Source organism: Centroberyx affinis, unplaced genomic scaffold, assembly GCF_046629955.1.
Source record: "Centroberyx affinis isolate AG114_WGS23_722 - 3 ecotype Tasmania unplaced genomic scaffold, CSIRO-AGI_Caff_v1 ptg004123l_1, whole genome shotgun sequence".
Taxonomy (NCBI): Eukaryota; Metazoa; Chordata; class Actinopteri; order Beryciformes; family Berycidae; genus Centroberyx; species Centroberyx affinis.
Window position 1 is genome coordinate 17,907 of NW_027281897.1, and position 15,984 is coordinate 33,890.

Genomic DNA, 15,984 nt, shown 5'->3' on the forward strand with positions numbered 1-15,984 from the left:
TCTCTCTACCACACCCAGCCTTCTGTTCCTGGCAATGAAGCATTTTCATGGTTATTGCGATTAGGGCTGGAACATGACGTTCACTTGAGCTGCCTCTGCCTGAATAAACTTCAGGTAGGTTTCAGGGTTTGGCTGCAGTGCAATCTTCCTCTTTCCCACTGTGACCAATCTGACGATGGCCCAGTTATCTTTTTCACATAGCTGTGTGGGAATCTAAATTCATGGAGAGGGAGGTAGTGATTGTTAAGCTATGGGACAGGATCCAAAATGGGTCATAGACCTGTTTCTGGTAGGTTCCCAAATGACAGCAGCAATATTATGGTTTAATTTTAGTGTGTCCCAGGTCAAGACTAAATACAACAAATTTGGGTCCCTGGCTTAAAAGGTTTAACAGCCCAGACATAAAGAGAAAACATATCAATTAGCTAAATCTACAATCTGTTCATGTGAACTCTAACCTGACAATCAGTCACTGATATTGTTTTGTTTGGGTTATATCCTATCAATATAGCTCTTAAACAGAAAGTGTTCACTTGCTTATTTTGTACTATGCAACGTGTGTGTTTACCATGTAACTTATATGTTTGTGTGCCACATAGCTTGTAGTAAATGTCTAAGTCTCCCAATCATGGGAGAGGATTTCTGGTGCTGCTATCTTATCAAAGGATAAAACAATAGTGTACATTACAACTCAGTGATCACAGCCTTTCCCATGCTGCCCTCTGTAGGCTTGTTCTTGAAACATTTTGCAGCTGGGTATCAATTATTGTCACATGCAATCACCTATGCACCGAGACAGTGAGCTAAAATGTGTCTTTTGTGCGGTAGTTGTTGCCTCACATGTGTGAGGCAAAAAAACATACAGTAAAATGATTAATTTTGATTTTTGTTGCTGTCCAAATTAATTTGCCTGAGTGTCAGTTGGCTGTGGTCTAGAACATACAGCATTAACGTAAGTAAATAAAAGGCATTCAAGTATTTGGTAACAAAACTCTTAGAGACACATTAAAGTCATGAAACTGTATTAGGACTTAAGTGAATCCCTTTAGGATTTCAGCTGTAGGACTGATCTTAATTCCAAATGCTTCATTTAGCACATTTCACTACTGATCCATGCGCATAAAGCATGTAAGCCTCCGAGATAAAGGATCCGTCAGTCCCACAATGTAAGTCACATTGCAGTTGTAGTTCAGAACATGTCAGATGCAAAGCTGCTGGCGGCACCTTGAAATGTGGGCTGCGCTGGGAGGTTGGACTGATATTGATCCAACAAGCTGACAAGCTTTATGCATATGGTCGACTGTGCAGCCAGTGAATAACATCACCTCATCATACTCACTCTGTTCAGTGTGTGAGATAAGATGAAGCTTTACTGAACCACGTGGTGAAATTAGGTCGTTGCAGCAGCAAAAGTAATAGGAAAATCCAATATTGGCACACAAATAGAATATAAAATAAGCAATAAAAACGATAGAAATGAAAATAATAGAACAGCAAAAGCAACACAACAGAATATAAACAATTGTGGGGCTATGTTAACATATGCTGCTGACAATTTGAACACGTTAGGTAGACTGTGGGAAGCGAGGGAGAGACCTTCAAAGCCACCTGGCGGGGCGGGATGCTCAGGATGTCAGAAAACAGCTGAAGAGCTGCAGTTACTGGGTCAAAAATCAACAGGGAGAAATCAACTGCGCATAGTCAAATGTGATTATTCAAAAGTATAGAGATGCACCGATATCATATTTTCACTGCCGATTTCCTAGTACTAAATTAGTATTGACCAATATTGCATACTGATGTATTACTTTTTCCTGAGCAGACATATTTGGGGGTCAGAGATCTAACATCCTATGTGTAAAGAAATAAAATGACTTTGCTTTGATATCTGACATGCTGTACATGGTATTTGGTATCAGATTTTTACTCATTTAATTCTAATTACATGCAGAGTTAAGTGAATTAAATTATGGTTTTGAAAGACAATAAAAAAACAAACCCAAGTACTTTTTTGTAACAAAAAGTTTTTATTGGCTTCTCTAATCCGTTTATCATCTCGATAACAGGTACAGCCCTGGAAATCATATCACATGGGGGGGCTAGAACAAATAAGACAAGGGGATGGGGAGGCTTCTGCTACAAAATTTGGTGTTGAGGTGACGGTCAGAAAAAAGCCATACAAAAATGTCATATCATGCATATTGGAGGAAACTCAAAAAAAAATTGAGAACACACATTTTTAGTGTTTTTGTACATTTTTGTAAACAATATCCTTCTAGAGATCATATCAAAACACATTATGGCAAGTAACAAAAATAAGGGATATAACAACATGAGAAAAATGAACGTTCTATGAGGCATCTAGAATGCAACACTGCTTGGCGTGAATGCTTTTACAGACAAAAAATAAGAAATAAGATAATACATTTGCATTTCGACGAGTCAATTGCTCTCTATAATTGTAAACACAGGCAGTGTTAAATGATTATACAATATGTCGAACCTATACTACAAATATTTCCACTACATACATGAAACGCGTGTCCCTGCTTTCTTACGCTTTAGTGATATGAGGTATATTGAGGTCAATCCTATTGTCTTTTTTTTCATCTCCGTCTCTCACCCTCTTTTTTTTTTTCTCCTCTCCTTTAAAAGCATAGTGTGTGTTTCGAGTGAAGTGGCCGGTCAGTCAGTCTTTGTTCCCTGCGATCTGAACAGCTTCAAAGTCTCTTGGCTGTGGAGCTCACAGACATAGGAAAGGGAAGGGGGGGTACGGCTCACAGGAAATGAACTAAATTAAATATCAACCCTGGCTGCCGGGATAGAATGGCTTTAGCCACGGAAGACAAAGAAGGCCATTGTTTATTCTTGTGAGTGCAGGACTGCATTTTGGGCAAGGGGGGGTTTATACCATAACTTTTCAGGCTGTATCACTGAAGCCAGTTTCTTTGCAATTAAAACTGTGGGGTTTTCAAAAATAAAAAAAATAAAAATAAAAAAAAAAGAGGGGGTGGGGGTGTAGGTCCGGTGATTACTTGCCAAAAATATCTGCTACCAAGTTCTGTTGTGGCTAGTTGAGAATAAATAAAAGGGTTTGGGTACGCATCCGACACACCCGTGGGGTTAAAAACATATGGGTTCCAGCATATTAGCCCCTCTCACAAAACAACTTAAATACAAAGAGGTACTCTCAGAATATTGTATAACAAAATTATGGCAAATCATCTTTTTACAATATCACCCGACAAACCGTCAAAAAAATTAAAAAAAATATCCCCCTGCCCCCTCTCCCTTCTACCGTTGAGAGAAAAAAAAAAAAAAGGCAACAAAATACATCTAAATGCCCATGGTCATGCCTAGTCAACCCCTATCTAACCCCATGAAACAATAATCCAGCCCACTTTCCCTCCCACCCTCCCTCCCAAACCCCTTTCACAGTTTTCTCCTCTTAAAATAATATTAATAATCATCATCATAATAATAATCACGTTTATCACATATGCAATTTGAATGGGTTGTTGTCGTTTCCAATGATTTGTTAAAAAAGTGCTTGTTTGATTCCACTGACAAAAAACGGAACAGCAAGGAGTTGAGAAGTGGTGACTTGTTAAAAAAAAAAAAAAATCAAGTCGGCAACAGTATGATGAAGAGATTACTACATCAAGAAGGACTGGTGTCCATTGCATTCGGAGACAGAGAGCCACGATGCCTATGTGCAGTGGCCTTTCGGCGAGAAGTTCGACTTTTGGGTAGAATTTTGTCTCGGCTACGTCTCTTGTACGGGCCGCTGGTGGGCGCAACCAGAGGGAGTGCATGGTTAGGCAGGCTTCATCAACTGACACTGTATACTGACAAAACAACAGTCATTAGGTTTAAACGTCCCCTTCTGTTCAGAACATGCTGTGTGCGCACCATGGGTTAAAATCCACAAGAATCCATACTACCTCATGTACACGTGTGGCCCTTTATAAATGTCAGCGGATGTCTTCACATTGACACAACAGTACCATAATCTCGACAAAGCTAAACGCAGTAGAAACCGAACAGGACGATCATGTATTGTATTTTGTTGTTCTGATGAGTAAAAAAAATGAAAGCTTTGTAGTCTCAAAGTACACCTGTAAAAAGTGTGCTAATTGCATCTCATAATACAAAGTCTTATTACACAATTTTGCCTATTTCCTGAGTTAATACGTTTCTTGTAACAGACAATATATACTTTTTTGCCATTTGAATTCTGGGCCTTTCCCTGCCACAAACATTATTATTATTGAAATTATCAACATTATTCATTATTACTTTACAACGGTATGATGATTGGTAAAACACAAGGGTTCAGAGAAAGAAAAAGAAACAATCAAGCAAGTTCATAGCTACCCTCTAAATGTTTTAAATTACGTTTAAATCTACGGTTTACGTTCATATCATACCCACTACTCTAAACAAAAATGAAGCGACTAAATACATAATAAAAAAGAGAATATTTAAAAAATTGCATTTGAGGCCATGGAAGACCCTCCCTGGTAGTTTTTGTATCAACATTTAATGGCAGTGTTTTTAAAAAAAAATTGACTTCGCTACAAGAAGAAAATTAAGATGGGTATAGGGACAGCAAGGACAGTAACAGAACAGCCCCCAACTGGGTTCACCTCATTTGACCCTTATCTGAAACTTTGGCTTGTCGGGGTTTTTGATCCTGTACTCACTGGCTCACTGACGTCAGCTAACAAACTGGTATACCCTGAGAATTCTGACACTGGAGTCCGTATTCGGTGGTCGACCTCTGCCCCGGGATCGCTGCCGTAGCTCAGAGGGGTTCGGCGCCCCGACTTGAACTGGGAGCCAAAGGCCTGGGCGAAGTTCTCGATCTGGTACGTGGCTTCCTTGGGGGGGTTCAGCGGGGACAGGTCTGGGTAGCTGGAGCCGTTGGTGGGCGCGGCGCTCCCTCCAGCCTTGGCCTGTTGCCCCTTGGGGCCCTCTGCCGGGGCAGTCAGGTCCTGGGGAGGTAGGTTGAAGGCGCCGGGGGAGTGCTGCTTCTCCAACTGCTCGGTCAGCTCCTGAGATGGAGTAAGCTGCTGGTGGCTGGTAGGTTCCAAGCTGAGGTGGTAGCCCGCCTGGGAGGGAGAGCCGACCAGCATGCCGTAGTGGGACTTGGAGGAGGAGGACGAGGAGGTCGATGAGGGGGCGGCAATGGGCAGCGGGGAGGAGACGGCAGGCGGGTAGCCGCACTCCAGCGTGGACGTGGTGTAGACATGTTTGTCGGAAAACAGGGGCCCTGTGGGACTGGAGCTGCTGGACAGGAGTGGGAAGGGACCGGTGGGGCCCAGGCTGGGGAAGGGTCCACTGTGGCTGGTACGCTCCAAGGCCTGTAGAAGGAACTTGGAGTACTCGCTCATCACCACTGTCTTATCGCCGCCGTTGGGCGAGTCGTCCTCCAGCTCGGGGGTGACAGGGGCGGCCGGCTGCAGGTCCACATGGTGCGGGTGGTCTGACAGGTCAAAAGTCACGTCGTGGTGGTGTGTCCCTTCTGCCTTGTGGCTGTAATGGTCCAGCAGGCTCTGCAGCACCTCGTCTGGGATGCCCGACTTGTCGTGTTTGAGTTCCAATGGCGAGGAGTCCAGCATGGCCAGTGTGGGCTCGGGCCCTAGGGAGCCCTGGATTACACTACTGCCCTGGGGCGCCATGTGCAGTGAGCTGGCTCCGTAGTCACTGTTTGCTGCATGGAGGTAGCGCCGCTTTTTCACAAACTGCATTGCGTCGTCGTAGTTGCTGCTGGTGGTGGGCCCCTGCTTGGTGCCCCCAGCTCCATGGAGCAGCCCCATGTTATCCAGACCTGAACCCCCCACATGATCCATTGAGCCAGGTTTCTGGGACAACAGCTTCTGTCCGTGGAGGGAAGCGGAGGACTCGGCACCGTCTTCCAGCGAGAGGAGGCCTTTGTCCAGACCCTTGCGGCCGGCCTTTTTGAAGACCAATTTAGGAGTACGTCCCTGCATGGGGCCAGAGCCTGAGGGGTGCTCCATGCTGAAGTCCTGCAGACCCAGTTCACGGGCCATCTCCCCAGAAGATGAGGCCGCTGCTGCCGAGGCATTCTTCTTCCTCTTACGCTCGCCGCCCTCGCCGTTTTTGGACTTGGCCCTCTTACGTCCCGAGGTGGTAGCGTTTCCCTGAGTGAGTGAATAGCTGCCCTGGCCTAGCTCCGCCTCGCTGAGCTCCAGCATGTTGGGGTCCAGGCCCTTCTTTATGGCTTCTCCACAAGTCCGCTTGTGCTTCAGTAACCGGTCTGTTCTTGAGAAAAACTGAAAGACAATGGAGGGGAGAAAGATGACAGATGAAGAAAGAGAGAAATTAAATGTTTATTTGCTTGTGCTCAATAGACAGAATTAGTTTAAAAAAGGTCCTGTGTGGAACACATTATCTAATAATTGTAATGTGAAAACATCTTAAACAAAACACACAAATAAACACGCAGAGGCCCTGTGCCGTCAAAGAGAGAAATGAAGACTATTGCTTCAGATGGCACTAGAATAGTCAAAGGATGTGGGAGTTTGCTGAAATACAGTAGTTCTTTTTTTTTTTTTTTTTTTTTTAAATCGGTATGCATTACTCCCATGGGGATGTGCACATCCTGTAATAATCACAAACAACTTTGTTCTGCACTGGACTAAAAATATCTGAATTACACCAGTGAAAAAGTACATTACCTAACCTCCTCCTGCAAAACTAATCCTGTCCGGACAGAACTTCATACTAGATTTAGACTGGCTTTATTGTGAAAAGCAAGGAATGAAACACTACCCCTAATAATGATAATGCATTTTATGTATAAAGCATAATTCATTAAAAGCATTCTCAAAGTGCTAAAAGAAGAAAATTAGAAGTAGGAACCCAAAAGGTACAAGTAAAAACAGTGGTAAGCTATTTGCGTACTTGTTGGCAGGTATCGCAGCGATATGGCTTCTCGCCACTGTGTGTCCTTTTGTGCCGCTCCATATGGTACTTCTGGATGAAGCGCATGTTACACTGGTCACAGCTAAATGGCTTCTCCCCTGCAAAAGACAGGACAGTGGTGACAGTGTTGAGGCAACCGTGGCTCCAACAAAGCCTCAGTAAACTGACACTGATAGTAAGAGAAGGGTTTCATTCCAAAATGCTATATGTTTAATTTAGTGAAAAAACGCAACATTCTAGATTAAAAAAAAATAATGTTGTAAGCAAAGGTCTTGAAGTAACGCATAATTTTAATAATAACCCATCTCGTGCTTTACTTTAAATGCTTAAATTTACTTTATTTTGTGAGTGGTTGTTTTATTTTGGATTATTTTTTTCCTGAAATTCTGGATATCTCAATGTTTCCTGTGGAATCTGCTTGGCCTTGGTCCCAGGCTAATTTGTTTTCTAAATGATTCAAAATGGTCAGTATGTGTGACATTTTAAAAAGGTGTCTTAATAATAATAATAATCTTAATAATGTTAATCATAAGAGTAATACTAATGCTAATAATAATAGTTGACAATATCATTTTGAAAATGTTTTTACCATGAAAAACACAATTTCTTTTGGAAAGAACAAGATCATCCAAATATGGATAAATAAATGAAACTCAAAAATAAAGTGTTTTACACAAAATATAAACTTCAGTGTCATCCAGAACTGCACAGTATTGTGCGCACCCCTTCTCTTAGATGTTTTCGTAGAGTGCCGAATGACCTTTATTGTGACAGGCTGTGTGTGCTCTGTGTGTGGGAGTGTGGAGTGACTGGAGTCTGGAGCTTTAGCTCCCAGCTCCCGAAAGCTGCATTTTGGGAAAACAAATCACTTTATTGCAACTTTGATGGAACAGTTAACGCTGTTAACGCTTAGGACGCTGTGGCCTAGGAGAAAAGGGTGAAAATTTGAGCCACCATGGAGCAGCAGTTTGGAAACCGCCAACAAAATGAAGCGTTTGGTAAGTTGTACAAGTCTTTGGGATGCTAGTAATGGCACATCCAAATAAAGACCATCTAGCGTCCCTTTGGGGCTAGTTTAAACGTCCTCTGAACCTAACTGTCAGTACTCCGCAAACAAAGTGTGGCATGCATACACTCGTAAACTTTCACTCTAAAGAGAGCTACAAAATCTTATAAAGCTGTAAAAAGGGAGACATCCTGCCAAAAGATCTTGAACCATTATTAATTACACAACAAGGAAATACTGTATCTTGTTTATGGAATGATGCCCTTTATATCTTAAAGAACAGCAACTCACCACTGTGGATCTTCTCATGCCGCTGCAGCAGGTACTTCTGAATGAAGCTCATGTTACACTGACTGCACCGGAAAGGCCTCTCACCTGTGCGATCAACAGTACAACCATCCGCTCACCACGTTAATTAATGCTCAGCCTATCCAATAACTGTGTTCAATGAACCTGCGACATTTGATCAAAAACCAAGTGCATGAAAAAAAAATTAATTCGGTCCTATGGGACCCAAAGGCTTAACGGTCTACTCCTCACAGAGTGACTACTTATTAATGCTTATGTTTAACCAAACCTGTTATATTATGTTATATTATATATATCTTGGGATATCACAGAGAGTGACCCATTGGCTGAAAAAAATATAACTAATTGTTCCTGTTAAAAATATACACAGGGAAAAAAACTTTGGAAAATTTGGAAAAGGCCACTATAAGCCACACTGTGCTTTTGAAAATATGTCTAACTTATGATATACTTATGCTTTAGGTTTTTGATCAACTGTCATATATGTACAGCTATGTGTGATGCAGGGTAGCCGACTGTAAAAGTTCTGTTTTGTTTTAGGGATTCAAATGGTACAATAGAGACAGCTATGATAACATTTTACAATGGCCTAATTCCAGTGTATGAACCTGTGTATTAACCTATGGAAAAGTATTGTAAGTACACAATATTACTGTGTAGGTAGGCCTACTTGATGAAATATAGGCTACATGAAATACACAATGTATGTACAGCGGTGTAACAACTGTTGTAAGTACATTATGTATTAGGGAGATTTTCATCAAGTACCTACACAGTAATATTGTGTACTTTTCCATAGATTAAATACACAGATTAACACAATGGAATAAAGTGTTACAATAGCTATTTATCAGATGGAAGTTAAGCTTATTATGAGAAATACAGACAAATCAAGGGAATGAGTTAAAGCATTTATGAGTTGAGGTTCAAAGAGTAAAGTGAGGAATTCCCAGCAAAGAGAATGACTAATACATCCTGAAATATACGAGTCATCATTGACTCATCCCTAGCTTTAGCAATGGTCTGGTTTTACATAAAGTCCCAGTCACTCATGGGGTGGAAATGAAACTAACAGCAGTAAATGGTAGTGAATAGTACGGTCTTTAATCAATGTTTGAAATTCATTCTGAATCTCTTCTGGAAGAAATTTTGTTCAATGGTGGAAAATCAACTGTGATGTTATTCTTTTTCCCCCTCAGTAGCCTTATACCCACTTGCACATTCAGATTCCCTAAAAGTGTGTCTGAGGCTGCATATTTCATCAACGTTACAACAGGTATCGTCAACATAATGATACTTTGATTGCAATATTGATTTGTCAGCTGCATTATGGTCTGCTGCTGGACGTGTGCAATATAGCAGAAGAGAGCAGGTGCTGCTCTGCATGGATCTTTGAAGCACTGAGAGTCTCTCACCTGTGTGGATGAGCACGTGTCTGCGCAAGTGGTAGGAGCTGCGGAAGGCAGCGTTGCAGTGCTCACAGATATGTGGTTTTGAGTTGGGAGACATGCAGGAACCATCTGCATCCAGCATCATGGCCTAGAAGGGGGAAAAAAGTACAAGAGGTCAAAATTTGTCCACACAATTGCCAACACTTCCACATCACTACAGCAATTCAAACTAATCAATGTGCCACAGCCACAAAATGTAAGTGTAATGTGTCATATGCCAATATTTACCAGCCAGAAACCACATGAAACTTAAAGTATGAGAGAATTTACTGGTGTAAATGGTTGAGATGGGGTAAAAAAAAAAGATAAAGGTTTGACCTTTGCTGCATCGCTGCGTTTCCTGCGGGCTTTGCCTCCCTGCCCGTCCCCGTTACTCCTCCGCCCTCTTCTACCTGAGGACTCTTTTGGCTCTTTACCCGGTCTTCCAGGCATCTGAGGACAAAAAACAGAATAAGTCTACCACCGGCTAAAGGTGGCAGATAAAGGCAGCAATGTCTGTGCTAAGAGTGCATAAAAGCCTGCAAAGGGTGAGCAGATTCTCCATACAACTAGACAATAACTACCTATGCACCAAGAGGGAAAAAGGGCAATCACTAAAATGTCTTGGCAATTTGGCATAGAGTCAACAAAACAGACACAAGCACTTTTGAGGCATGTTAAGATATTAAGAACCACCCCCACCGGTTCTCCGAGGGACCGAACGTTGCTGAGGCTGAGATCATGCAGGAGCATATTCTGGTGGTTGTGGTGGTGGTTGCCGAAGGTCATCTCCAGCATGTCAGTGCCACTCTTCCCCGCGCCCCCTCCGGCACAGTTCACCCCTGCTCCTCCACCTCCTCCGCCCCCACCATAGAGGGGCATGCGGTAGTCCAACTCGCTTAGCCTCTCCTGCTTGATGCCCATGCCGTGAAGGAAGCCCCCTGTGTTGGCGCCACTGGCGCCATGGTGTTCAGGGGGCGAGTCGCGTTCCTTCTTCAGGATCATCTCCTGGGGCAGCTCGCCCATAACGGACTGGGAGGCCAGCCGTGTGAAGCTGGTGACGGGCGGCAGGTGGCTGAACATGAGCATGCCTGGTGCAAAGTTGGGGTCCATGCCACCGTTGCGCAGAAACTCGTTGCCTAGTTTGTCTTGGATAATACTCATGGTGGTAGTCTTGGTTTGTGCAGGGGGGAAGGAGGGCAAGAAAACTAGAAAGGAATGCAGGAGGAGGATTTCCTGTAGGAGAAGGCAGAGACAGAAATGCCAAGTTAAGTAACGATGAATACAGAGAAGGAAGAAATTAAGCTACAAGTTCAAATAGGGCACATTTTGCTCTTAACAATGGGTGAGGTGAACACCAGAATGATCCATCCGGTAAGAAGTGTTTTCAATGAGGAACATTTAGCTGGTCACAGCCTTCATAGCAAACTATTACTGTGCCCTCGACATTTCCTCTCAGTCACCCATTAATGACTTGATAGGATTTATTGGGCTTTACCTAACTGGAACACCAGGTGCAAAGTTGTCAGTTACTGGAAACCGTGGTGAATACTTCACTCAAAATATATTTAGCTAACAAATTTCATTTTGAGAAGCCCACAGTATACAAGCCTATTGATTGCATCTAATTTTGTGAAATACTGCAGTGCACATAAAAAATACCTAACACTGAAAGGCAAAAAATATACATAAAATAGTCAAAACATTTAGCAGCTATTGTATCAGGTCTTGTAAATTTAAATTTAAGAATGAGAGAGACAATATGGAGACACAGGAAACACTGTTCATGTCAAGGAAAATCAAAGCCATTAATGGCCACTCCAAGTCTTTATCTCACCAGGTCACCAAAGATTAAAGAAACAACTTAGGTAAACTATGCCAAAGATTAACCTCTCCAACAACCTGTATGTCTTAAACATTGGACTAGAGCCAGCAACTACGCTGGATTGAGTTCAAACCCAAATCAAAAAGGTCAGGACAGCAATAACAGCCTGTGTGTACAAGAACCCAGAATTCCCACAGGGATCATTAAACTTTCATCTAATCTAAGTTGACTAAACACAATTCTTTTTAAGATGAACAAACAGACGCATGATCTCTGTATCAAATCCTGTGTATTGGTAAATAACAAATATGTGATCTGCATACAGCTCTACAGACTTGGAAAGTACAGTTATGAAGGTGTGTACCCCATCAAAATACAATGAGTCAATCAGTTTAACAGTATGTCTTATGAGTTAAAAAAACAAATTCGAAATGTTTTGTGCCTTTTGTTCAATATGAGAACAACAACAAAAAAAGATGCCTTTGAAATGTTTCATCCACATCACGTGTTAGTCTACGTGCGACATTTTGTATCACATGCAACTTGGATTGTAGCCAAAAAATGATCTGTTCTGCTAAGGTAACCACTGTTATAAACACAATTCCTATTGTTTTGCACTTTGGGTGGTCATTTCTTGTTTTACAGAATCATGCTGGACAACAACACTTGCCATATTTGGCTAGTAACCTCACATGAATGAAAAGGCTAGGGCACTGGTTGCAATATTGGCAAATTAACCGGTTCAATTCACTTGCCTAAAACAAACGATATTGAGGTCAAAACTAACGAGGAATTTCGCTCCTTTTTGGCAGGGGCTATCGGATATCTAATCACGACGTGTTTCGAAACGACCAAAGAAGAATGACTGGAGTGAGAATTTATTGTTTAGTCTAGACTCCAGTCGACCATTTGGCTACGCGACATTGAATTCTGCAGAAAGCGGATGAGCTTTTGTGATGCATAGTAGTTAGCTAGCTAGTTAGCATAGTTAGCTAGCCGGCTAGCCACAATGAGACACAATCAATGTATCTTCAAGACCTCAATCAAAACAATCGGCTAGGCTGTTTGGCTATCCTGCAAGCCACAATTGTCATTCAAATAAAATCATGTCAGTATTTACAATTATGTGGTCAGAAATACTGTTTGTTATCATTAAATAATTCGTAATATGAGATCTGTTACGAGCAAACTATTGTAACGTCTCAGCCTGTTAACCTAGTGTTGCTACCGAGCTAGCTAACGCTAACATAGGATCTTAATTTGATGTTATAAAAGCCTGCTTTTTTCACTATTTAAACAGCGATAATGAGGGAAGGAACCTTCAAAAATAAAAACATCACAAGTCAATCAGACATATGCTTAATAATAACCGCGGATAAGCTGAATTTATAAACAAGCTTGCTTTGAAGTCAATGGCACGAATTACCCATTCTCCAATTCCCAAGCTTTGATGAGGCTCGTGAAATCAAATCTGTCTGCAAGCGACGCTGGCGCTCTATTTATTGATAGCTAGCTATAATTATAGCCGGATAGCACTTACCACTACATTTAGCTAGCAATACATTCCTCGACGTTTGCGGTACATGTGGACTTCAGATTCCATGCCTGAGCTAAATAAAGCTGGACTCTAAGAGCCAGTTGTGTTTATAACAATCAAGCTGCCACGAGCTAGCTAGCTGCTAGCTGCTCCAACTGAAAACCCGCATTACGGCCCATGCAACAGAAACAATGATGCTTGCTTTCAGTGCATCTCCCGTTTGCGCCGAGCGTTTTGCGTGACAATTCAATCGCGTAAATCTCGACAAAACCCAAAGATTAACCACGAATAAAGGTCGCTTTGATTTCCCACTTACCTACACATGGCCGCAGTTGGTTTAAAACGTGCGTATATTCTCTCCTTATTCGCCGCTTTGGGGTTTTATTGCCAAAACATTGTTCTCCGGCGGTCGCTGCTTTCTTCCATCTTGTCCTGGCGCGGGGAATTATGGGTCTAGCGGACGGGTCGTGAGAGGAGACAGGCGAGGGCTGCTGAAGTTTGTGAGAGCCTGACCAGACACTACGAGCAGTCAATGGCCCTCCAGTGAACAAATATCAACACAGTTACGTGTTCAGACAACAGTTATACAGTTGAACAGCAGCTGGGATCAGTCAACAGGATACAATTTGTCATTATGGGCCCACTGTCCCATTATTCTGTGCGGGCCCCTTCAGGTACGAACAATAACAGACAAAGACGTATCGCCTAAATGATGACTTCATTGTCAAAGGCACATGTGGCTTTTATAAAAAAATAAATAAAGAAGCCATTACCTGAAAGCCATTATTCAGCAAGTATAAGATATAGAGAATGCAGCCTCTAAACACATTTTGTCAACCAACCTTGTTGCCTAATATCTTTCAAAAGCAGGCTACATTTTTGTTTTACTGGTCATAATAATTTATTTTAAGTGAATCATTTTGTAAGAGAAGGTGTCACTTTTTTTGTCAAATGGTGTATATTTTGGAATTAAATCCTCAAATGTTCTGAATTTAAGGAATATCAGATAAATATCTTCTCGGTTATCAGCCAACAGCCATTAGGTAGGTAGGCTACTACAGATAAGTGGTTATTTATTCCTATTTATTACAAAACATTCAACTACTGGCATATTTAGAGAGTTTGGTGGAGACACAACTACAACACTATGCCTGAATCTACAGTTTTGTTTTGTTTTTTGTTTTGGACTGTTTTTTTTTGTAGACAACCAGGAGAACCATCACTCCTGCTTGCCCTGATTTTAAAGCATTAAAACAAAGCTGAAGGAAGAATGCTCATTGAACGTGATGAAACAATCATCAGATTTTTAGACCCACTTCTCATAAATGTAATCTACAGTATATTGAATTTAAAGTAAATATTTCATTTCTTTCAAAAATTGCTGGTATTTCACAAATTTGTATGGAGAAATGATAGGGAATTTAACGAATAAGCAGAATGGAATTGGAATCAATACAATCCAAACAATACCCAAAGCTTAGACTCACAAGAGGGACTTAAACATATAGCTCATAAGTGGTCCAAGTATTTCCAAAGGCATACATTGCAACTTCTTTGGGTCTATTTGATAAATATATAATTTTTTTTAAAAATAATTGTACCATCAATGCTACACCACAGCCCCACAAGAGCATCTTTGAAACATGCAATTATCTGTACCTTATACTCTATTTGCCTTAGCCAGCAACAAGATGAGTTTGTCCCACTCACAACAGCAACAACTAACAATTCATAAAGCTAACATGGGTAATGTGATGCACAATTTGGAATCAAATGAGACCAGATAACATATTAAAACATGTGTAAGTCTCTCAATCATATTAAGAGACAAAACCGACTCATCTTTGCCATGTTTGTAGGTTGATTAAAACATGACTAATCCAGCTTGTTCTATTCAAAGTTAAACCATGAATCAAACATATCTCCTAATGTCATACAAATAGGTTTGATGTACGGACATGCAGTTGGACAGAAAATTAATTATTACTCAGAAAAAAGCGTCTATGATGAAAATCCTGAATGGTTTTATGGTGATCAATGTACACCAGAAATACAATTACGCCAGAACATAATTCAAAGGTCATCTGGATGCAAAAAATGTTAAACATATGCATCCTGCGGCGGAGCACGACACTTCAAGGCCGTATCTGTGTCTGAATGACGCCACTGACTCAAGTATTTGCTCCCTCTACTTCTAGCATTCAGAGAGAAGTGTTCACCTTCACAACCCTTCCCACTTGAAAATGCATAACATTACGCACAAACCATACAGAAAGTGGAGACTAACTCTTATGTCCTGTTCAGATTTTTATTGCAGTGGTGATGAAACATTGCTTGTGGAGCTGCGGAAATAGTATAATGGAAGAACTGTTGTGGGGGTGTGAGGGGTTCAGTGTGATGAGTGCGATCTTTCCTTTTAACTGTAGAGGCCGCATAGCTGTGGCCGGGTAGAACCGGTTATTTTGCTCACTTGCTTTTTACATGGATGGAGTTTCATATAGGGATACTAAAGATTAGCAGAAGCTCAAAGAAGATCTAGAATGGTGTTTGGGTTTTTCATGCAGTCTATAGTCAAGGGTGTGCAGAGGGATTCAGAGCATACTAACATCTTTTACTGGGCACAGAGTCTAGAACCTTAAGGATCCACACTGTAAAAACTCAATAGTGCAATTTAGTGAAATCATCTGATCTTTAATGATTAACTCAGCACCTGTGTGTTTGTCAGTTTCAACTTATCCGCTACTTATCAGCTTCATGACTTATAATCATGAGTTCATTACTTATGACTTAAAATTATGAGCTGAAGCGCTCACTAAACTGATCATATAACAACTGAATACAAAACTTTGTTAGCTTGTACTTCCCAGCATGTATTGAGTGAATGTGTAATTATTTTTTGATATATGAATGACTGAAAATCTCCTTA

At 41.4% G+C, this 15,984-nt stretch overlaps 1 protein-coding gene across 1 annotated transcript; it reads right to left on the reverse strand.

Moving 5' to 3' along the window:
• Window positions 1-3,448: 3,448 nt before the first annotated feature.
• On the reverse strand, window positions 3,449-13,491 carry znf281b (zinc finger protein 281b). The gene is made up of 7 exons (XM_071542544.1): window positions 13,375-13,491; window positions 10,420-10,932; window positions 10,036-10,173; window positions 9,682-9,805; window positions 8,249-8,332; window positions 6,931-7,049; window positions 3,449-6,299 (listed from the first exon to the last, which is right to left on the reverse strand). Exons 2-7 carry the CDS (start codon window positions 10,858-10,860, stop codon window positions 4,662-4,664), a joined length of 2,544 nt encoding a protein of 847 aa, XP_071398645.1. The 5' UTR covers window positions 10,861-10,932; window positions 13,375-13,491; the 3' UTR covers window positions 3,449-4,661.
• Between the last annotated feature and the right edge of the window lie 2,493 nt (window positions 13,492-15,984).

Excerpts from the sequence above, each read along its gene's own strand:
- znf281b (XM_071542544.1), bottom strand. The coding sequence starts at position 10,860 with ATGAGTATTATCCAAGACAAACTAGGCAACGAGTTTCTGCGCAACGGT. Across the intron at positions 8,333-9,681 it reads ACACGTGCTCATCCACACAG|GTGAGAGGCCTTTCCGGTGC; the intron begins GTGAGAGACTCT and ends TTGATCGCACAG. Across the intron at positions 7,050-8,248 it reads GCATGAGAAGATCCACAGTG|GGGAGAAGCCATTTAGCTGT; the intron begins GTGAGTTGCTGT and ends TGTCTTTTGCAG.